Source organism: Homarus americanus, unplaced genomic scaffold (assembly GCF_018991925.1).
Source record: "Homarus americanus isolate GMGI-L3 unplaced genomic scaffold, GMGI_Hamer_2.0 scaffold25483, whole genome shotgun sequence".
Taxonomy (NCBI): Eukaryota; Metazoa; Arthropoda; class Malacostraca; order Decapoda; family Nephropidae; genus Homarus; species Homarus americanus.
In genome coordinates, this window is record NW_024726235.1 from 354,072 (window position 1) to 377,132 (window position 23,061).

A 23,061-nucleotide genomic window follows, 5' to 3' on the forward strand; every position below is an offset into this window, starting at 1 on the left:
TGTGCTTTTTTTTTTAAATCTTCCTTAAATATAGTGCAATATGATTACAATGGTACAGAAAGCTGTGGGTTATTTTATTAGGGGGACTGATGATAACAGTTCCAAATTTGGTGAGCCAGACAGACCGAGGCTTGAAGATTTCATACCCGTTTCACTCTCCAAAGTTGAGACATGTAATTTTTATGGTGTGATAACATCAGTGAATGGGTCATGTATTATTATCAGTGATCATATATGCTGTGATGCTTCAGAATTTCAATTTAAGAGAAAACTCAGTCTTAATGATAAGGTGAGAGGTGAAGCACGGAGGGCAAGTGAATATGAGGCTTGGCAAGTTGTGAAAATTCAGTTGGTACAGGAAGAGTGGGATGCTGATGGTGAAGACAAATTAGATTATCAGAAAAGTGATGAAAAGGTAAACAAATTGGGTGATGCTTTTGTCAAGACATTTCCGAGCAGCTCATTTAAGAATGGAGCAATACCATGCAGAGATCTGGAGGCAGGAATACCCGGTATTTTGAAACAGGATCTGCTTTCTTCCCTTATGAAGACTAGTCAACCAAAAGAGCCACAAGAACCATCAAGTAGTAGTGAAGACATGACAGACAAATTAGAAGTGCAGCAGACTCTCATAGGCAGGGTGACAAGCATAGTAGCTGACACCGTCACGTTAAATGAAGACATTAGTTTTAATCTTTCTGCTGCAGATTGCACCTGGGAGATATTACAAGGTAGGTATTGAGAAAGTGTCTTTTTATTTAATGAAAAGAAAGTAGTATAAGTTTTCAGTTACTTAACCATGTCTCAATAAACTTAACAAATGAATTTTCCTATTGGTATTGAGAGTTGCAAAAAGAAGATAATGATTCTAGTAAATTTTAAAAACAAATACAGTACAGGAAGATCCTGATTTATGAGGATTTGATTCTTGAAAATACCCAGTACAAGAAATTCTATTTTTCCTCGTGCTTTGATTTGTGAGTGAAACCCTGAATTTACGCTTACTTATTTCACTAACTTATTCTATTATTCTCTAACACATTTAAATTACTCCTTAAGCTCATGTGAAGTCAAGTGACTTGTCACTCACATCACCACACAGTCAGTGAGCCAATTGCCTGATTACCCAATTTTTCCTCATATACTGTACTGTACAGTACTCTCATGTAACATGCGTGTATGAAAGATTAAATAAAGGAAAATATTTTGTATTCTTAAATTTTATATGCTGATTATGTACGATATAGGTTTAGAGTTGTAAGAGAAAGTGTGGAATTTGGAAGTGTGGATATTGCTGGCAACACACAAGGAATGGTGAGTGGAGTGAACTGAGACATTGTGGTAGGATTTGGCTGGTAGCTGGCATATAAACATATTGAACCTTTTTGTGTAAGTACTTACATTTTTCTCCAGCGACTTTACGGCTCCATTTTTAAACATTTGAAGCCACCCCTTGGTGAAATCACAGTTTTGTGGAATTTTTATTTCTTTATAGACTCCTTGTTACAGTTTTTGTAGAATTTCCATTTACTTATTTTTATATTTATTTTTTTATTTTTTGTAAAACACTTTGTTTCCTTTGCCTGTATTTGTCATGCTGGAGTGCTCTCATGGGAAGATGAAGTCAGACATTATGTGCTAATATATTTTAAATATTTCTAGATTAATAGCAATTGATGATATGCAAAGGGTAGTCCAATGGTTTTGCAAATTAGAAGTAAAGCTACATGGCAAGATTCTAATTTTTTTATAACAAAAGCTGAATTCTTTGGTATCTGCTTGTTAATTTTATTAATGTGATACAATTTTTAGTTTAGATTGAGAATTTAAATTATAACATCAAAGAAAATTAATATTTTTTGGCAAATTTGAGCATTGGAATGTCAAATTTCCTAGTAAAAGAAGTTTCCATAGCAAAGGAAATTCATTGATGCATGGTTGGCACAAGACCATTGAGTATGTCTCATGGTGGGATAACCTTTAGGTGCCACTGATAAGGCAATTGTAGCCAAGTGTAGTTGGCATTTCAATTATTGAAGTGCAGTAACCTTCATCCATGAACATTTGGGGATGTCTAAGGTTTCTGCAAGATGTGTTCCCCAACACCTCAGTACTCTGGATTGACACCAGTTGTTGTCCTTAATTGATGAACTCCTTGAACTGTATGAAGCCAATACAGTCAACATTCCTTTCTGTCTGATGATGGGAGGTGAGGCCTGGATTCATTACATATCTATGATTTGCAAATCCAAGATGGAATACATGCATTGGAAGCACCTAAATATTATGAACCCTAAGAAGTTGAATATTCAACCTTCTGCTGGTAAAGATCATGGCCTCATTTTTCTGGGATGTCAAGGGGATTCGGCTACAAAACAGCAATCATTGGTGACTAATAAGCTATTGTAATATGAAAACTGTGCAATGTCACTTGGGAGAAACAGTGGGGAATGCTGACTAAATTCATCAGTCCAGAAATCCCATGTGGAGGAGTCTATTCATGGCTTTGTTTCTGGCCCCAAGTAACTGCTATATATTTTGATGCCTGAAGTCTCATTTCTTTGGGTGTTGCTTTTAGGATGCGACAGAAGCATAGTTTGTTGAGCTGTGGGAAGACATATATAAGATTGGCATAGAGAGTTTGAAGGATAGTGGAGAAATTGCATTGAAGTCAAGGGAGACCATATTGAAGTATAAAATATGAGTTTTGGTACTGCCATTTTACTATTAACCCAGTTTGCACAACTTTCTTTCTACACTGCCTACCATTACTTCCTCATATTATATGAATATGTATAGTATTTCATAATATTCAATGCTAGATTATTGTGTATACAGTACTGTATTAAATTTAAAATATAAATAATTTTTGAATATATTTTTTAAAAATTTGTTTAAATCTTTTTTATAATATCTACAGGGGACTGGATTATCTGTGAGGTTGACTGCGTATCCTCGATTCAAACTGGTAGTGGAACAGATCTAAAGGGCTTCATCCAAATGTCATCTTGTAAACCATTGAGAAAGAAGAGAGTGAGGGGAGAGGTTACCCATTTATACTCTACGTATTTTGTCGTAAACCAAGAGGTAAGAGCTTGACCATGAAATGGAAAGTAATAAAGATGAATCTATTCAAAGAAATTTTAAGTTTGGAAAATGGTATAGAAGTGCTGCTTGTGTAAATTATCCTAATGTACAGTATTTCAAAAGAACTAGAAAGTGGAGGAAGTATACATTTTCTTTCAAGCCTCTCTCTTGTTGTGATACAAGGTGGCCAGACAAATGATGTTTGCCAGTATTTTACATTCAACATATAGATTGCCCCACTTCCTTGTCAGGAAACTTGTTCCAATGAAGGGTTGTTCTACCATTGGTAAGAACACCCAATATGTAATGTACTCATTTAATGTTGAGTTCACAGTATTCAACTCCTGTTGCTTAACTCTTGGCTATGGTATGCTGTATGTTAATATTTCCAGTGCTATTATTTTCCCATATCCATGCTCTTGTAATTGTCAGATAATTTGTTCCTAGATTTGTATATTTCATTTACTCTCAAACACTGTCCACCATTTTAATTTTTCATGACACAAGTGTCTCAAAGATCAGAATTAGATGCTTGGTGTTGTAAACTTCTTTATACAGTCTTATGAACTCTTTTTGTATAATCAGTTATATATCTTAATATATTTTAGTGTTTGAGACCTTACACTTACTGGTAATTTTTTTCTTGCTAAGATCTACTGTACTCGAGGAGTAGCCAAGACAGCCATAGTGAGAGTAGGTGATACAGTGACAGTAGAAGTGATTGAGAGTCATCAACATGAGTTTTGCTGGCGAGCTATTGCCCTGACATTTGGTTTCCTGTCTGCTACCACCCAGGTTGGTCTGTAAAATTAAGTGTACACAATTTTTTTTCAGTCTTCTTCAACTTATACATCATAATATTTTCTTTTGGCTGGTGTACTACTTTTGTATTTTTCAGAATTTTGGATCAGGAAATCTTTTGATAAAAGTGGAAATATGGATCAGAGAAATTATTTTACTTATTATAGACAGTTTTCTTGATGGAGAACTGAAAACTTTTATCAATGAAAGTGAAGAGCTTAGCAGAGTGAGGCTATTAGTACAGGTATAGTTGCTGAGGAAAGGTGAAAGTTGATTTAAGAGAGAAATGTTATCATGAGAATTATCCTTGGATGAATGGCTTTGTACTGTACTGAGATATATTAGAATTTAGATGTCCTGTATTAGGAAGACTCTGCATTCTCATGTTCTCACTGGAACACGTATTCCAGCTCTGAAAACTTTACTGACATTAAATTAGGATCCATTTCTCAATGTTAAGTAAACCATCTTTACTATTCAGGAGGGATATTTTGGAGTTTCTACCATACAACTTGTCACCACCCATCTATGTATAAGCATAAATTATGTTTTGCAGGAGCTGAGAACTACCACAATAACAAGGCTCTTACTGGATTTGCCTAAATGTGGTGTCTCTGTGAGGGGGAGCAAGACCAAGAATATTCTGGAAAATAAGCAGAATATTGTCATTTCTGAGTCACTTCGGTGAGGATACATTTACAGTACCTGTGGGCTGTGGTTGTAGTGAATAATGCTTAGACCTGATTGTATACAGTACAGAACATATGAATTTACTCAATATGAACAGATGTTTGAGAGATTTACTGGGAGGCAGGGAATAGAAAGTAATGACGAGTAAAAGGCTCTACAGTACAACTCAGAGGTTTCAGAATGCATGGGATCAAACCCTTTCCATATCTCCAATTTTTCCTCATTTGCTATTAAAAAAAATGACGACAGTTTCAGTGTCTGGTTGAGGAAGGAACCCTTGACCATTAAGTGAAAGATCCACTTATTTTTAATGCTGGTAAATTCCTGAATGTTTTATAATATTGTATTATCTTTAGTCCACATACCTGTGTCTGTCTGTTAAATGTTTTGCATCTGTTCAGCACAAATACAGTAATTTTACCTGAGATTGTCTTTCCTATTTTGTGTAAATTAAAATTTATTTCAAATTTTTTCTATATTTCAAAGAACAGATTAAATTCATTCTGAGAGTGATGATTCTTACTGTTATATATTTGTGATCTTGACTTGACCATGTCTCCCATCACTTGTTGCTGAAATGTTTTTAACTACTCATTTATATATTTATATATGTATATATATATATATATATATATATATATATATATATATATATATATATATATATATATATATATATATATATATATATATATATATATATATATATATATATATATATGGTAGAGAAAGAGAGCCTTAGAGATGTGAAGGAATAGATAATCAAGGAACTGGATGAATGCTGCAATTGTAAACTGTCTTTTGATTTTCATTTATAAAATTAAAAACCTCTGCTCTTAATATTTTCAGAGCTTAGTAGAAACTATTTCCACTTAAAATTGTGATGTGAAAAATTCTCTTCTCACCAGGTTCCCAACTGTAGCACTGGGATCCCAGTCCTACATTAGTGCTTTCATCAAGAACACTGGATCAGAGGCCAGAATTTTAAAGCAAGTTTATTTTGTCTCTGCCTCACAGGAGTGCCAGTTTAATGTGAACTGCTGTTCAAGTGGTGGAATAATAGATGGCACTCCTGTAACCATAGATCCTGATATGGGTGTCAGTGTTAGATTTGAATGCACTGGCAAATTGCTTGGGCTGGTGAAGCAGTTGTGCATCTTTGATTTTGGACATTTCCAGATAGGAAGATATGTCTCTGCTACCATTGAAGATAAAAGCATGACATGTTTGGCGCCAGTCACTCCTTATACACCACATCAATGGACCAGAAATCCCTCTCATTTACAGTTAAAGGATAGGGAGATTATCAAAGGTGAAAAACCCTTCAAATCTCCAGCTTTCTTACCAACATCCTTACCAATGGCTTGCATTCCCCAGCATCTGTGGCAAACCCTTGAGAGTGGTAGGGATATACTCAGTGTGGCCCCATCACTTTCAGAACCTCTTACACCAGAAAACCATAAGGAAAAGCTTTCTGTTTTCTTGCACTTAGAAGAAATAGAATTGACACTACAAATGAGACAAGTAAGTGTGTGTACAATAAAGGGTAATTGTTGAGATCAATATTATGACATGCAAATATCCAAGCACTTTAATCATTGTACCATACATGAGACAGTCATTGCAGATTTGCCTATACAGGTACTGTACTGTTTTGTGTCCCAATATACTCCCAGAATGTTTACACTGGACCCTGATGAAGAGTGACTCAATAAAGAATATTTTTCAAAAGATTGAGACTTAAATTACTCCTGTCCCTCTCAAAAAAAAAAGAGAATGACAAGTGCACAAATTCACAAAACTGGACTGTGATGTGGTGGGTGGCGGCAGCTCTTGCACTCGCTCTTATTCACAAACTGACCACATGATAGGCATATTTACTGTGAGGAGAATACAATGCTCAAGCATCTGAATAAATCATTTCTTACATTTTATTTTCTGTGCGGTATTCTTTTACATACTCAACAGTTGTACTCTTTAGTAAAATTAGCCATAATATAGGGTGAAAAACTTTCGCATAATAAGTTAAGTTCGATAAAGAACAAATTGAAAATGATCGTAGTATTCAGGAACCTGACATCATTCTTTATTGAGGGTTCAGTGTACATTTATTTTCAGTATAATTACAATTCAGATTGGCATGGTACAGTACTGTACTTCCTTTCACATAGCTTAACTTTTTAATCTCAAATTTATTTTCTCTACCATTTCACTCCTTTATTTTTCTGAAGTGTCTCAGTATTCCTAATTGGTAATTATTGTTGAAATGCAAACTTACTTGGTCATAAATTTCTTTGTATTCAGTTTGATATAATGAGGACTAGTTTCTCTCAACATGGGGCGTATCTAAGCCTAACTGTGCCTGGACTGATGGAGAAGCGTCCTTCTCTCATGATTGGTGATACAGTCATTGCATCAAACCCTTTTGACTCTAATGATGTTGAATATGAGGGCAACATCCATGAAGTTCTTCACACACAGGTAAGACCTTATATTTACACCAAATCTCTGAAATTTTACAAAGTTTATCTGATGTTTCATTATTCATAGAATATATTGGGAGTAGTACAGAATTTGGCCCCAGATTATTGAAGTGGGAAAAAGGAACTTCTTTATATGAGTATTGTTGAAGATGAAGGGTTGTTAAATGAGAGAGTTAGTGACATGGTGAATATCTTTCCACTTTGTTTAAGCTGCAAAATTAGAGAACTTTGAGAATGGAAATAAAATTTCTGTGGTATAGTGAAATAAGATTAGTGTTCTCTGCATTTGAGTTTACATAGTTTTAGTTATTAATGGATTATTGATATGTACAGTACAGTGGTCCCTCGGTTAACGAACGGTTCGATTAACGAAATTTCGGTTAACGAATTACCTCCCATAAGGATCTTCAATTCGGTTAACGACAAAAAACTTCGATTAACGAAATCCTTACGACAAACACGTTTTGTTGTGAGCATCAGCTGATCAGCTGAAGGATAGTCTGCCAATTCAGTAATCTGTTCTATGTTTACATTCGTTTCCAGGAGTAAATATCAAGAAAATTGTGCTCTTTAATATTTTTGCATTTTTTATATTAAAATTATTAGTCATTTTAAAATTTAGTTAACATATTGATAATATATGCAGTACAGGGAACTAGTTTTTTGTGCACCCATCAGCCGCTTGACTCACCCACCAGGCATCAGTTTGGCTTTGTTTACAGTGGAGTGAACATCAATTTTGTTGGTGTCTTGAATATTTTTGCATTTTTACATTAAAATTATTGGTCATTCTGAAATTTAGCTAACATATTGATAATATATAGCACAGTGGAGTGTTGATTTAAATAAAATAATCTTGAATTACACCTAGTCTTACATACACACCTCAAAGTAAGTAAGTTACTTTACTGCATTTATTTTTTACTTTGTATGTACTTTTCTGTGAGCTGAAACCAATTACCCAATATCCCATTGAAACAGTGGATTCGGTTAAAAAAAATTTCGGTTAACAAACGACTCTGTGGAACGAATTGTGTTTGTTAATCGAGGGACCACTGTATTAGAAAGTACGTTGAGTCAGGGCCTGGGAGGGGAGGTGTAAATGGCACTAAAGCACCAGGTCCCAGCAGGTCGGCAGGGAGCTCAGTGCAGCCTATAGGCTATACAAAAAATAAATAAAATAAAATTAAATTCTAAATACTACTCTGAGATTCTATTGTATATATTTTTTCTACATTTTATACATTTTGTTGTCTTGCTTCTGATTATTTGTGAGAGGATTTCCCCATTATTATTTATGTGTGTGTGTGTGTGTGTGTTACACAAACAATACCTCACTTGTTAGGAATCGAACCCTGGGCCTCTGCGTGTGGGCAGGGATCACTACCACCGTGCATATTGATTCTGAATCTATGTTCCATGATTGGATTGCGGGGTAATTAGTGGTTGTAATGACGCTCAGAAATTTTAATTACATTATTTCAATGATAAATAATCGCCAACTATGGGTTTCCGAGATGCGGTTTTGGTGTTATTCTGGAAATACATAGTTAAGCCCTGTGTGACCACCGCCTGTGATCCCACTTGGAATTACCCAACCTTAACTAATTCCTTTACCCAACCTTAACTAATTCCTAAGTGACCTACTGCCACATAGCAGCTAATCCATCAAAGAGAACGTGCCGAACTTGGTCCATAAACTCACAGAAGTTAAAATGTTTATATTGTTGACTATATATGCTTATTTCACTGCTACAATTTCGTATTTACTTACTCTTAGGTGATAAAACAGTAACGAATTGTGTGTGAAGAGTATTCTTTTAATAAATATTGCTTTACTCACCATAAACAAGCTGCATTTACCTGAACCGTGGGCCACATTAAATAGAATTTCTCAATTACTCCATGGGCTGCACAAGCAAGTGGCCTGGGCAGTGGGTTGCCCATACCTGCCTTAAAGAATTGGTAAAAACGGCAAAAGAATGTTTTGAGTGGAGGACTGTTGTCGTCAACCTTCAGGTATGAGGACGGTACTCCAGTTGATTGATACAGTGTGTGTGTGGTCGAGAGAGAGAAAGATGTTGGATTGAATGTTGTGTACTGTTGTGTTAAAATCAGGCAATTAAAGTTATTTAATTTCTATACATTATGTATTTTTTTTTTCTTTTCAGATACTCCTTAAGTTCCACCCAACATTCCATAATGAACACTGTGGGAAAGATTACAGAGTGCGTTTCAACTTCAATCGCACTCCATTACGCCGTTGCCATTTTGCCCTGGACTTTGCAATGAAGCAGCTTGGACCAGACATCCTCTTTCCTTCAAAAGTGAAGATACAGCTTCCCCAGGTGTGCTATGTGGACCCTGAGGTACCCACTCTGGCCTGCAAGGGGAGAAAGGCACCAGACAGAGTGATGGATTTAAACTTCAGTCCTGGAACTGATAGCACAGTGGCCTTGCCCATGAAGCAGATACCAGAATCCATGAATAGGACTAATAAAAGTATTGTTAGGCATGAATCCCTTACAAGGGTTTTTTATAGTGATATGAAAAGTAATAAAAATGAAAAAACAAAATATGAAGTGAAGGAGAATCTTGAATGTGTATCCCATGAGCAGGTAAACTGTGATGGTGGAGTCTTTGGTGATGCTTTTGAGGCAAATAGACAGAAGTGTAGTGATCAAGAAAAAAATTGCTTGAAAGAAAACCCTCAGACTATGGTGAAATATCAGCTAAAAGAACTGGATCATTTCCAAATTAAGGAGAATAATGGTGCCCATAAAATATCTACGAAAATGAGGAACCTGGGCATGGACAATGGTAGAAATAAAATGATGGCAAAATGCCACAACCAAGAACTTTGTCTGACACCTCCAAGAATCCCTGTGGTGACAAGGTTGTTCGGAGTTCCTTCCTCAGGGTCAAGCTCGAATTCATCCATGTGCTGCAGTGATGATGAGTCCAGAGGTAGTGTTGTTCAAGATGATAATGTTTCTAAGTTTAGAAGAGTAGAGAGAAGGAAATTAGGTGCTAACAAAATTCCTGACACTTGTGACATGAAAAATTGGACTAAACGAGAGTTAAAGAATGAAGGTAGTATAAAAAACAGCGAACCAAAATTTTGTATATCATCTGCAGATGCTCCATTAGTCACTGCTTTTCCTCCAGCAAAAGAGATCACAGAGATCAACAAAGGAGAACATTCCCATAACTCTGGACATGCTCCCTTAAGAAAGCAGCTGCATGGAAAAGAAAGACAAAACATACCTGTAAAGATTGAAGTACAGACAGTAAGAAGCACAAATTCAGAACTCTCCAAATCAAGTGGAACTAATGTAAGGCTCACTGAGACTGGAGACAAGAAGAAAATATTGTTTCTACCAAGGTCTCTGGAATTGAGCTTTTACCAAAATGCCAAGAATAACAAGGGAAGAGGAGATGACAATCTACTTTGTATATCAACAAAAGAAGAATCTGTCAGGACTCAAGAAGAGCAGAAATCTGATATAGACAATAACACTTCTGACATTGTAGATTGTAGTGGCTGCAGTGATAATATTAACTTACACCAACAGCCACTGAAAAGTCACCGTATTGAAAAGAAATTGGTAGAATGTAAAAATTTTTATCGAAATACTCCTAATAATCACCATTTTTCAAACTCAAGAAAAGAACCCCAAAATAATAAGGATTTTACAGTCAATCATAAATCAGATGAGGGAAGGAATGCCTACATTGTACCTGTTTTACCAGTCCACCCATTGAGGAAGAAAGGTAAGGAGACTCATTACTTTGTTGTTCAGCAAATATGCATCAGGTCAAAGGTGCATGACTTTTAAAGAATAGGTACCTTGTACTAAGATACAAATTTATATCATGTGAATTAATGAAACATTACTAGGACAAAGTAGATCTTAATTTTTTATGGAAGTTTTATTACAGTTGTGATATATAACTAGGACACTTTCCTGTGGCATATCTTATTAAACATTAGATTCTACCATATGTGTATACTTGCAGGTTTAGAAAACTTGGCACACTTGCCTGTCTTAAAGTGGTTCAATGAAAACTTAAACCTGGAGCAGAAATTGGCTGTTCGTAGGGTCCTGGATGGAACCACTCGTCCTTTACCCTATGTCATCTTTGGGCCACCGGGTACTGGCAAGACGGTAACACTGGTAGAGACAACACTGCAGATCTTGACAATGATACAGTATAGCAGGTAATAACAAGTAAAAGTTAATGTTGTAGACGATGTTCACAACTTGAAAGAAATAACTATATATTGTACACTCTAGGGGTTCAGTTGGGAGGATCAAGACCTTGTTGTTTTAGAGCCATTTATGTTGGAAAATTATTAACATAATTTGTATTGTAAATTATTGGGTGTAGATAATGCAAAAGTTGCTACCAAGTTGAAGTGATTGACTTTTGATAAAAAAAAATAATAATTTCAGCATCACTTGTAATTTAGTAATCATTTCCAACAACATTTTAGAATAAGCAGACAGTCATGAACTCGAGAAAATACTCCAACATTACAAATAAAAATTTGTTGCATCTTAAGTGGTGATAACACTGCTTGTATTTTGTCATGGGTTCTGCAGATGTCTAGTAATGATGGTATTTTTTTGTAAAAATGTTTAACCCTTCACTGTTGAAATAATTCAATTTAGTAATGGATCAATCCTCTATTTTATTAAGAAATTTTTATTCATATTCATGTTTATAGATTCTAAAACATTCTTCTTAGATCATTCATTTCTGGTAAAACTGATTATGAAAAATATGTCTACCGTGTATATTGATTGACATAAATGCAGTATAGATTGTGGGGATTTGACTTGCCAAGTAGAATAAAGACTGCTCAATCATTTATAAGGAAAGGTTGGTAATGAAACTCTTCTCTTGAACCCTTTAAGACAGAGAGCCCAAAATACAGTACAGCTTCTCCTCGACTTTCAACCTACTCGACTTACGACCACCCGGACATACGATCGCCTCAGTTGTACCAAAATTTTGTCAAATTACGTATTTTCGAGTCCCAATGTCAATTATTGCATTGTGTACTGACAATTTTTTTTTTGTAATTCACTTTAAAATGGCTGGCAAGCTTAAAAGTGAGAGTTTTGTGGTGCTGAGCAGAAAAGGGACACCCATTTTAGATTTTCTATGTACATATTATTTAAGCATTTTCGACTTTTACGACCATTTCGACTTACGGCCTGGATTTGGGTCCCTAACCCCGTCGTAAGTAGGGGAGGAGCTGTACTCCTCATGCAATCAGGACCAAGTTGGAAATGTATAATGTTCTGCAAACTTGACACTTCATTTGATATGTAAAAAAAAAATATATATACGTATATACTTTTTTGAAACGCATTTTATTATTAATTAGTATTAAGGCCAGGTGGAGATTTTTTCGTATGCTTAGGTGTATGGAAGTTGGAGACTGTATATTGTGTGAAGTTATTGCTGTTGTTACAATTCATCCTTTAATTCCAGGATTTTGATAATAACCCCATCCAATAGTGCATCTGACCTGGTGGTGGAGAGACTTTTGACTTTTGGGGAGCTGAAAAAGGTGGATTTGGTTCGATTAAATGCTTACCAGGTGAGATGCAGTAAAAATCTGGTTTTGATATCTTTATACTTTGAGAATTCAGCAATGCTAAAGATGGCTCGATTATATTTCAGAGACTTGAAGACTCTGTCCCCGAAATTATCCGTCCATACTGCTGCAATGGAGATGAACTTTCTATACGTGTTCATCAGCGAATCATTGTGACTACAGCAACTAGCTCTGGTGTGCTCTACACCATTGGTCTCCACAATGGCCACTTTAGTCATGTGCTTGTGGATGAAGCTGGTCAATTAACTGAACCAGAGTGTTTGGTGGCATTAGGGTAAGCTCAGGTGTCTTTCACTCTCTTTAAAAAGCCAATTAAGGTGAATACATGTACTATATATATTGAGTTTTAATATGATGTAAAGTGGCCCATGGTACATATTCAAAACTTTTCTGACTTTAATGTTAGGTGCTAATGATGCGGGTATTGTTATCAAAGGTCGATTATGTGTATCCAAAAGCCAGTAGTATTCATTGTGTATGTGTATGAAATATAACATTTTGTATACAGTACTTGGCGTGGTTTGATTGGAGTGTGTTGAAGCTTACTCCAGACACCACTTTTACAGTGGAGCCACAATAAGTTGTGAAATTCAAATTCATATTCCTAAATTTTTGGGTTTCGCTAATACTACTGTACCTGTTTTTAAATTATGCAGTCAAATATTCATAATTTGCAGCTGAGCATTGGCTGCCACAGTATTTATTTACATAAGAAACCATAAAAGTTGTGGAAGTGTCATTTCAATCCTCTAATCTGACTGAGAAATAAAGAAAATATAATATTTAACTATAAAATAAGAAAAATGAAGTGTGGGAAGTGGCTGGCTGGCGGGTGGCTGGAACGGAAAATTCCTCTCCATCCCCTCTGCTCTCAGAGCACTACATCAACCCTGTGACCCCTTTATAACGACAGTTTGCAAATTCACCATAATTCCTATATTATTCAGGTTCATTTGGTGCCGGGATAATAAATCATTCGTGTAAAATAATAGATTTTTCTGAGAAAAAAAAATCCCACTTAACCCCTAGTACTCCGTTTGCATAGGTGAAAGGCTGACCAGCCAGCAAGCCCCGACACCTGCCTGTCTCCAAGTTAGTGTAGTGGTGCCATCCAGACTAATTTTTTCCATTTAAATTAATTAAACTATAATTTCTGATTTGATACTTCACGATGTCTTTAACTTGCAAATTATCACGACTCCATTGTATATGAATCCATTATACTGTACACAAAAAATTATCAGAACACTGTGTTCTAGTAAGTGATGGCAGGATTTGTACAATATGGCAAATGAGTTATTGTATTTTCAGGTTGGTGAACAGAGAGTCTGGTCAGCTTGTTCTTGCTGGTGATCCTCAACAACTTGGTCCAGTGGTACAGAGCAGCTTAGCCAAGAAATATGGTTTTCAGCGTTCACTTTTGCAGCGGCTGTGTAACTCTGTCCTATACCAGGTACATTTCTATATCTTACATCAATCTGTCAACATAATTGAACAATTATATGCATACTCTAGATTTATTGCTCACTCAAAACTACATGACAGTATCTCCCTCAATTTACAATAGGACTTCTTAACCAGATAAACACGAGCCTCAAGTTCATCTGGTCATCCCACTATTTTACCAACAAGTATCACAAAATAAATACATAAAAAAGTCATAGGCTTCACCGGGTTTCACGTTGAACACACACACATGACCTTCACACAGTACACAAAAATGTAAGTGCCAGAGCCACATATAAGCTCCCTTGAAGAACTCACAAATGCCACCTTTGGACAACAAAAAGAACAGCTAACAATGTTATGCAAACAATTCATCTACATCACAGTCAGTTGGGCTCACCCAGGCTGGGCAACAGCAACATTTGTCTTCAACAACCAAATGCCCCAAAAGACCCAAAATAAAGCTCTCAGAATAAGAAAAGTTTTCATCCAAGTCATAACTATTGGTCAGTTACTTCCTAAATCACTAATTGTTCCCATACAAAGCTATGTCAACATTAGGGGTACATATTTCATCACCTACCTGAATCATTTCTGTGACTTAATGTTGAAAAGCACAACATTACTCCCACACACTGAAAAATATCCCACTTTTCCCTCTAACACAGCCATTCACAAACATATACACAACAATTTAATAACATCCTCCATCCAAAGCTTCCAGTGAAATAGTATCCTGAACAAACTGCCACTTGGTGTCAAAGATACAGAAACTACTCTTCCAGAAAATTTAGATCACTTTCTCAGATTAATTTATAGTCAACCAAAATATTTTGTGTCAATATCTGATTATGACAACATAATCCTGAATATTTAAGCTTCAGTTTGTTACAAGAATGATTGTTCTATAACTATTAGTTCAAGAATTATAGTGAGTTACATTTTCCAAAACTTTTACGACTATTTTTTTTGTGCTTATGGAGATTGTGCTTATGTATTATGACAGTTACTTATCTTAATCAAAATGAATTCTGGATTATAAAAAAAATCTAGTGTAAACTGGTGTTTAATGAAATTTCAGCCTCAGGAGGTAGAAAACTCCTCATCATGGGTGTACCAGCCTTTCCTGGTGACACAGTTAGTGAAGAACTACCGCTCACACCCAGACATCCTGACTGTTCCATCCAGTCTCTTTTATCACAACAGCCTTCAAGCATGTGTGGATACCAAGGTGAGACTTGACATTATCCTTAATTGCCAATCTTTATAGTTTCCATCATTTTTACTCCATTTTCATATATTTAAGATGGAAAGAACTCATTAAATATATAAAAATGAAAGAGTGTCAGTAGCTCAATATTAAAAAAAATACAATTATCTTTTTGATCATGATGTAATGGTGATGGCTTACAGCTACAGGGCTTGCTAGTTTGCATGACATCTATATATTTTATGCTTCTGATTATAACAGCAGATGATATCAAAGCACCTAATCTTTCCAACCCTATTTAGATGCACCATGCTCTCTGTAGCAACTTTATTCCTTGTTGGTTAAATGCTTTGAGCAGATGCTGTTTGGTGTAGCTTCAATTGGTCCCATTTGACATAATAATGTACAGTATTAACACTCGTGCACCATGTCGTGAATATGAGTCAGTCATAATTTCATTCAATTGGCACTCATTTAAGAGAAAAAATTCATAAAAAATTGAGTAATCCTATTTGACAGGTGAGATATTGGTTACACATTGTTGTAAACTTCTTTTCTGGTGGTAATTTATCTCCAGTTAACAAAACTGCCAGTTATTGAGATGGTAAATTGTATTGAGGTGCAGAGGATCCTCAGTGTATACAGAGGTTGAGTTCCAGAAAAGTTTACATAGATTCAAATTGCATATAACAAACTACTTTATATTCTAATAATAAAACTAATGTAATTCAATGTATAGATATACTATACTGTATGTATATATATTATAACTAGTATACATACACACAAAAATGTACTTGGATGCATTCATTTGTATTTTTCCTAGACTCTTAGATATGTACTAGCTTAGACATCATTCAGTTTACTTGTTTCTATGTATATCCACTAATGAATTTGGCTTTCATATTGTAGATAAAGGATAAATTACTGTCATGGGACGAGCTGCCTTGCCACACGTGTCCACTTCTGTTCCATGGTGTAGTTGGGGAGAACTTACAGGAAGGAGACTCCCCATCTTGGTTTAATGCAGCAGAAGCATTCCAGGTTAGTTCTAAAGTTACCACTGTGGAGAGTTTTGTATTTATACCCAGTACAGTAAATACTTGTATGATATCTATGATGCTGCTGTAAACGGTACTGGTAATAAAATAGTCATAATACAGTGATACATTATTGAACATCAAGCGATACTTCTAACTTTACGCTCTTAAATCTTCAAATATTTTATTTCAGATTTATTTGTTAATATAATTTCTTATGTTATGGTTAGATTTTTTGGTTTAATGGTCATTTGTCAAATTACCTGATAGATTACCTACCAAAACATCCCTGACAAAGCAGGAACACTGATTTATAGACATAACTCAGCATTTCTGCAAACTTGTTTGTAATAGAATTTGCTGTTAAATGACATTATGGGCTTACCCAATATAAGTGTGGAAAAGGACAGTGATGATAATGATGGTGATTGAAAATCAGTGAATTGTCAGCTTATGAATTAACATTATCTAAAAAGACGTACAGTACTGTACCTTCTGCTCTCCTGATGTAGGAAGTATAGTAGACATTGAATTAAAAGGCATAAATTGGCATATTGTATATTATGTAAACCTTAGGAGAACTTTTTCCCAACAAAGATATCCAGCTTTATAGAATTCAGTCCAAGTTCTTTCATATTTTAAAGATATTGTCCACAGAGAACCTGTAAGGAACTCTATTTTTTCATATATTCCCTCTCACAGTTGACAGAGAACTAAACTTTTACATCCAGGTGTCAGAATGTACTGTAATGTATGTGAGCACAGTGAGTGTATGGTAAGTTTCTCTTTCAGGTTGTGCGGTATACAAAGAGTCTCATTTTGTTTGGTGTGAAGTCTCAGGACATTGGAATAATTACTCCATACAGGAAACAGGTTAGCTGCAGAGATATCAATTTATCTGTTTTTACCAGAAATCCAATTTGAAGGGAATAATTTTTGATGGCCCACATGAATCATCTAGATCAAGTTATGAAAATATACTGTACAGTACAGGTATAAGTAAATATTTCTACTTTCATTACAATAATAATTACAGTATAGCAAAATGCAAGTGGTCAACTCATGTTACTAATCAGTGTTTTTTTTTTTCATAAAAGGTAGAAAAGATCAGAAAGTTAATAACAACTTTTGGAATAGCAGAGAATGTTAAGGTTGGGTCTGTGGAAGAGTTTCAAGGCCAAGAGAGAAGTGTTATCATCATCTCTACTGTCAGATCATCTTCTGACTTGATGGAGGTAAGATGTAGCATCTAACAAGGTAGTATTTTATTGTACCTATGGATTGAGTCAGAACTTATTATGTTTTTCTCATATGTTGTTTACCGGTGAGTAGGATTTTATTTCCTTAAGACATGGTGGCAAGAGGATTATAGTGATCATTGTGTGCTGTAGTGTTAATGCTAATAGTAGGAGTGGAAGAACACTTTTAAAGAACTACAGACCTATTTGCTTTATTATCAATTGTGTTATCATAAAGAATCATCACAGATTTTAACAATGCCACAGTTCTTTTAATACATGTACTGTACTATATCTTGGAGTTTACTTTGACTCAAAACTGAATTTTAAAGAGCATTTAAATTCAGTAGTTAAGAGTTGCAACTTTAATATTTGAAATTTTATATGCTGTTTAACAGTTTTTGGATAGACAGTGTCTTATGACAATATTACATTCACGTGTTTTGTTTCAGGTTAGCTATTGTAACTTATTATGGGTCTGCCTACCTAATTATTGACTGAAGAAAGTTCAAACTGTGTTGATACAGGGTTACTAGGCTTATTTTTGCTCTCCCACTAACCCTTTCTTGATCAAATTACATTGGCTTCCAATTAAAGCTATGATAAGAGTTCAAACTCTGTCTAATGATTTTTAAGACACTATTGTTTGGTGAGCCTAAGTATTTGTCCAACCTACTACTGAAATGGTTTTGCATAATAGCGATGACCCTTCATGCCTTGAGGAACCGAGAGCATTATGGGAATGTTATTTTGCTGCCCGATCCTTTTCCTATACAGTACAACACCCAGGTTGTACAATGGGTTGCCTGCATCCATGAAGCAGTTGACTTCTGTGGAGGCCTTTAAGAAACAACTTAAGACTTTTTTTTTTTTTAAGTTTATGATCATGAACAGGGTACAGTGATGGAGAAATACAGGGTTTAGAAAGTATTAAAACATAAGGGTACTGTATATAAATGATAGAAGTCAAACTGTTACATTTTGTGATCTTTTATTGTCGTACAGTTTTTCTTTTTATTCTCAAGTCTTTGACTTTGTAGTGTTTTGATTGTTAGTGAATTCTTTAAAGAATTGGCACTTTTGAAAAACAAAAGACCAGCTATTATTATTATTATTACCTGTATTATCTTAATCACATCGTAATGTTAAACTGTAAGGCCCGAATTCAAAACGGTGATTTGAGGCTGGGATTTGAGTTCGGCTCGGGCCTGCTAATCTAAATTCCTAAATCCGAGATTTCCTGCAGTGGGTTACCCATATTTAGAACATTGACTTGAACCCCGGATCGGATAACCTATTGCATTATCTTGAATTACGAGCCAGGATTCGAACACTGAAATTCCAGCCAATCACGTTTCAGTTACACCATTACGACAGCCAATCACCAGCGAGAGTACAGTAATGTTTACACGATTGTGACAGCAACTATGACTCGACAAGTTTTTACGGAGGAAAAATCTCTCCTTACACATCAAAATTTACTTTTATAACTATAATTACAATCAAATTTTAATGATTTATGGTACTGTGTTACAACGTGGCTGTGTTTTTATAACAAGTAATTCATGGAGGAAGAACAATTACAAACAAATTGTAGATATAATTCGGGACAGGTGTCAATATTCATAACCAAACCAAGATGACTCAATGCGAGGCTTAGGAACCTTGCTAGGTTCAGTTAGGTTAGGTTTCTGTTCTATTAACCCCACATTTCCCCTGATTAGTAATGTTAAGAAAGACTTTCCTTTATTAATACATTTAAATCAAAATGCACTTAGCATTGATTAAATTATATTGAAAATTCATCAAAACAGTTTTCCTTAAGAAAAACACTTAAAATAAAGAAGCATCAGCGTTCTTAACATTAACTTGCTTGATCTTCATGGACCCTCAACACAAAATTGTTGTAACACATTACCATAACTCATTCAGTAACCAGAATCTTTCTTACCTGGAAACTAGTCGTTGCAAAGAATCTCAAAGCAATCATCAGCTGATGAATGGAAGGTAGAGGTGAACCATAGCCAACAGGTCTGTCAAGTATATGCTCCATATCACGGAAAATATCAAGGAAATCTCCCTTGCTGAACCTATACCGATGTTTAAATTGTGTGTCATCATAAAAATTGATAAGATTCTGCCTATCTTCCATCAGTCTTCTCTCTACAAAATTTCCAATTTGATGATAACGCCAAAAACTGCGCTGTCAAAATTCATGTTGACTTGCTTAAAGTACCCACCGATAAACCTGCCCCCAGGCTGGATTAACACGACGATCGACAATTCCGATCTCAAACCCGGTTTGAATCTTTGTGTTGGCTCATGCCAGTGTTTTCAATACCAACAATATTCAATCTTTGCTCGATCCTTGGTTTAAACCTTCATGCGGTTTCAAATCACTGTTCTGAATTTGGGCCTTAATCAGTACAGGTATAATGCTATGCATCGGTTTTCCTGCTTTAAATATCATAAATAATAACACTTGTTAGCTACAAGTACATTGGTTTTTAATGTTTTTTTTCATGTTAGTTATACATAGATGATGTGATATTTATGGCTGATTGATGAAATGAGGAAAAAATTTACATATTTGGTGTACAATACAGTATTTAGAAAAGTGATGAACTTGCAATTGGTACTGTATGTTGATAATTTAATTATTGATTATACAGATAATTAATGAAATTAAGTAATTTCTGTAATGGGTGACAGACAGTAGATAAGGAAGAATGTAATTTTTATCTTATTTATATAAAGGGGTAAAGAAATTTATATTTTAAATTTTAATATGGCTCTATTTCTTCTAAACAGGTTGATGTACGACACAGCCTTGGTTTTGTGAAGTGTCCTAAGCGTTTTAATGTGACAGTGACAAGAGCACAGGCACTTCTGGTGGTAGTAGGAAATCCTTTGTTACTCAGCCTCGATAATTGTTGGAGAGAACTAATTAAGTTCTGCCTCCAGAAAGGTGCTTATCGTGGTCCAGAACTACATGTTCTTGTCAATGAAGATAAGGAATAGAGGATTACTCTTAATTTCACAAATGTTGAAACATTTTACTATTTTTAGTTGGTATTGCATTGGTTTAATGATAGGATACTTCCAAAAATATCTTACCACAACTGGATATCTCTAATTATCATGCCTGCAGCATTGGTACACATTGTATAAAAAAACAAAAACAAAACAAAAAACAGGTTTATTATTATTGGGCCATAAATTGTGGTTTATAATTGCAGTATTCTGATGTTTAACATTCAAGACTGTGGATTTATTAATTGTATATTGTGAGTATGAATGTTCCAGATTTGTTATGTGAATTATTAAGGCAGGTATATTGTAATTGAACAATATTCATTTTGTGGTGATGCCCTCTAATATTTGAATTTTTGTTTGACCATTAGTTTAGCAATGTATCTCCACACCCTTACTCAGTTGAAGTGAAAGTAAAAAGTATACACTCAGCTGAGTCTTAAGTGATGCAGTCAGTCAGTCACTTTATTGTGTGAATTGTATCTATACCTTTCATTTTATATACAGCTACTTCTTTTAATTTTACAGTTTACTAAGAAAGTAGTAGTTTGAAAAGTGAGATGATAAGTTATTTGCCGATAAGTATGTCATTGTGGAGTTGGGTATATGGATGAAAACTTATTTAAATAGTAAAATATTATTTAGCTTTGGCTGAGATTGTTCACAAGAAACATTAAGTTTTATGAGTCAACCTTGCAGTGTGAAGGTTGTGGCAATACTGTCTTATATCTTGCACTGGACCACACTGCCATGTTGTCTTGGTCATCTGCTTGAACATTTCCTTTTCTTCTTTCTTCTATTACTTGTTCCTTTAACCATTAACCCAGCAATATTTTTAAGTTACTGTTTTCTTGTGGGTTAAGTATTTGAACTTTTCTTAGAGGTAAGATGGTAACTTGTATGTCATGTTCATTCTAAATTCAATGTGCCATTCTTATACACAGCAGGCTGATTCATGTATAATATTTAAAAGATATTATGATACAGGTATATTATTTACCTGGTAATTTAATCTGTTCTCAGCGTATGTTTGAACAATTAAAATATGTAAATTTGTGAAATGCTAAAACTCTGTACAGTACATTGTTGCATACGAATACATAAAATCAGTAAAATATTGTATTACATTTATCTAGTTGTTAAAATACTTACACTGATGTATACCAAAAGTATAAGATTTCTTTATTTGTATCATTTGTTCACAGGAGGTCTGAGCAAATTTTCCTCTTCCTGTTGCATCTGAAACATAAAAAACATACTTTCCAAGTTGTTTTTAAATTTACAGTCATTTAATTTGCTCAAATTAATCATAGTTATTAACTGATTACTTTAGGCTGTGATAATGTAGTTATTGATTATTATTATTACGATTAATTCAGTATTTTTTCATATACTGTACTGTACATTACATAGTAAGTAATATTGGTCATATAATTTGTAAATACAGGGGGTCCCCCAAATTTGGGGGGTTACCCTAGGTTCTCAAATTGGCCGTGAATTGCCAAATATCCGTGAATAACCTTTGCGGACCGAGGGGGTAAATTTTCATTTTTACTTGTGTACAAAGAAATGTATATTCCCTTTTGTGTTTGCCCATAAGGAAAATTATTTATTTTACTTGTAATATTGTATATGTGTGTGTGTGTAGACACACACACATACAAACAAATAATAATTGGAAAATCCTCTCACAAATAACCAGAAACAAATTAATTAAAAATATGACAGTCTACCCTCAAGTCTGTTCTCTATTACAGTATTTTATTAATAGAGCATGGACTTTAGGGTAGACTCACATTTTTAATACCCTGTAAATTTGTTTCTGATTGTTTGTGAGAGGATTTTCCAATTATTATTTATTCGCATGTTTTTGTGTGTGTACACACACACGCACACACACATATACAATACAGGTAAAGGAAATTACTGTCTCTAGAACGAATGGCTCCCTGTCCCAGCTGCAAAAATGTTGGCAACTTTAAAACTACCCACAGACATTCTTGGGTACATCCAGGGTGTCATCTGCAAATAACTGAAAACCGTGAAGTAAAAATCCGCGAGCTTGGGGGGCCCCCCCTGTATATTGTAATCACACGTTAGGAGTTGAACTGATGATTTTTATGAAAGCTTTCTACCACATGGCAGTTAAGGCATTTGCAGCTGTAATAAACATAAATGTTCATCAAAAGAGATCTCAGTTTTGAATAACAAAATATCTCATTCACTTTCACTTTATTTTGATTCCCTCTCTCTGTAACAAAAGGTTTTTTTAAGAAAACATCAGGAAAATACCAAACACTATTTTGATGCATAAGTCTTCCTCAGTAATGGTTTCCAATTCTTGCAGTAAAGTATTATAAAATGTACAGAATTCCTCTGCCACACTTTCAATTCTTACAGT

General features: G+C 34.8%; 1 protein-coding gene across 1 annotated transcript; it reads left to right on the forward strand.

Annotated features, from left to right (window-relative positions):
• Positions 1-40: 40 nt before the first annotated feature.
• On the forward strand, positions 41-21,644 carry LOC121865389 (RNA helicase Mov10l1-like). The gene is made up of 16 exons (XM_042364729.1): positions 41-731; positions 2,921-3,087; positions 3,739-3,882; positions 4,445-4,572; positions 5,487-6,102; positions 6,883-7,059; positions 9,233-10,835; positions 11,082-11,283; positions 12,567-12,675; positions 12,759-12,967; positions 14,005-14,146; positions 15,221-15,370; positions 16,262-16,393; positions 17,182-17,262; positions 17,487-17,624; positions 20,439-21,644. Exons 1-16 carry the CDS (start codon positions 41-43, stop codon positions 20,646-20,648), a joined length of 4,899 nt encoding a protein of 1,632 aa, XP_042220663.1. The 3' UTR covers positions 20,649-21,644.
• The last annotated feature ends 1,417 nt before the right edge of the window (positions 21,645-23,061 follow it).

What these genes read in the sequence shown, in the direction of transcription:
- LOC121865389 (XM_042364729.1), top strand. Translation starts at nt 41, where the DNA reads ATGATTACAATGGTACAGAAAGCTGTGGGTTATTTTATTAGGGGGACT. An exon ending in AAGCATGTGTGGATACCAAG is followed by an intron (nt 15,371 to 16,261) that starts GTGAGACTTGAC and finishes TTCATATTGTAG; the next exon opens with ATAAAGGATAAATTACTGTC. An exon ending in CATCTTCTGACTTGATGGAG is followed by an intron (nt 17,625 to 20,438) that starts GTAAGATGTAGC and finishes TCTTCTAAACAG; the next exon opens with GTTGATGTACGACACAGCCT.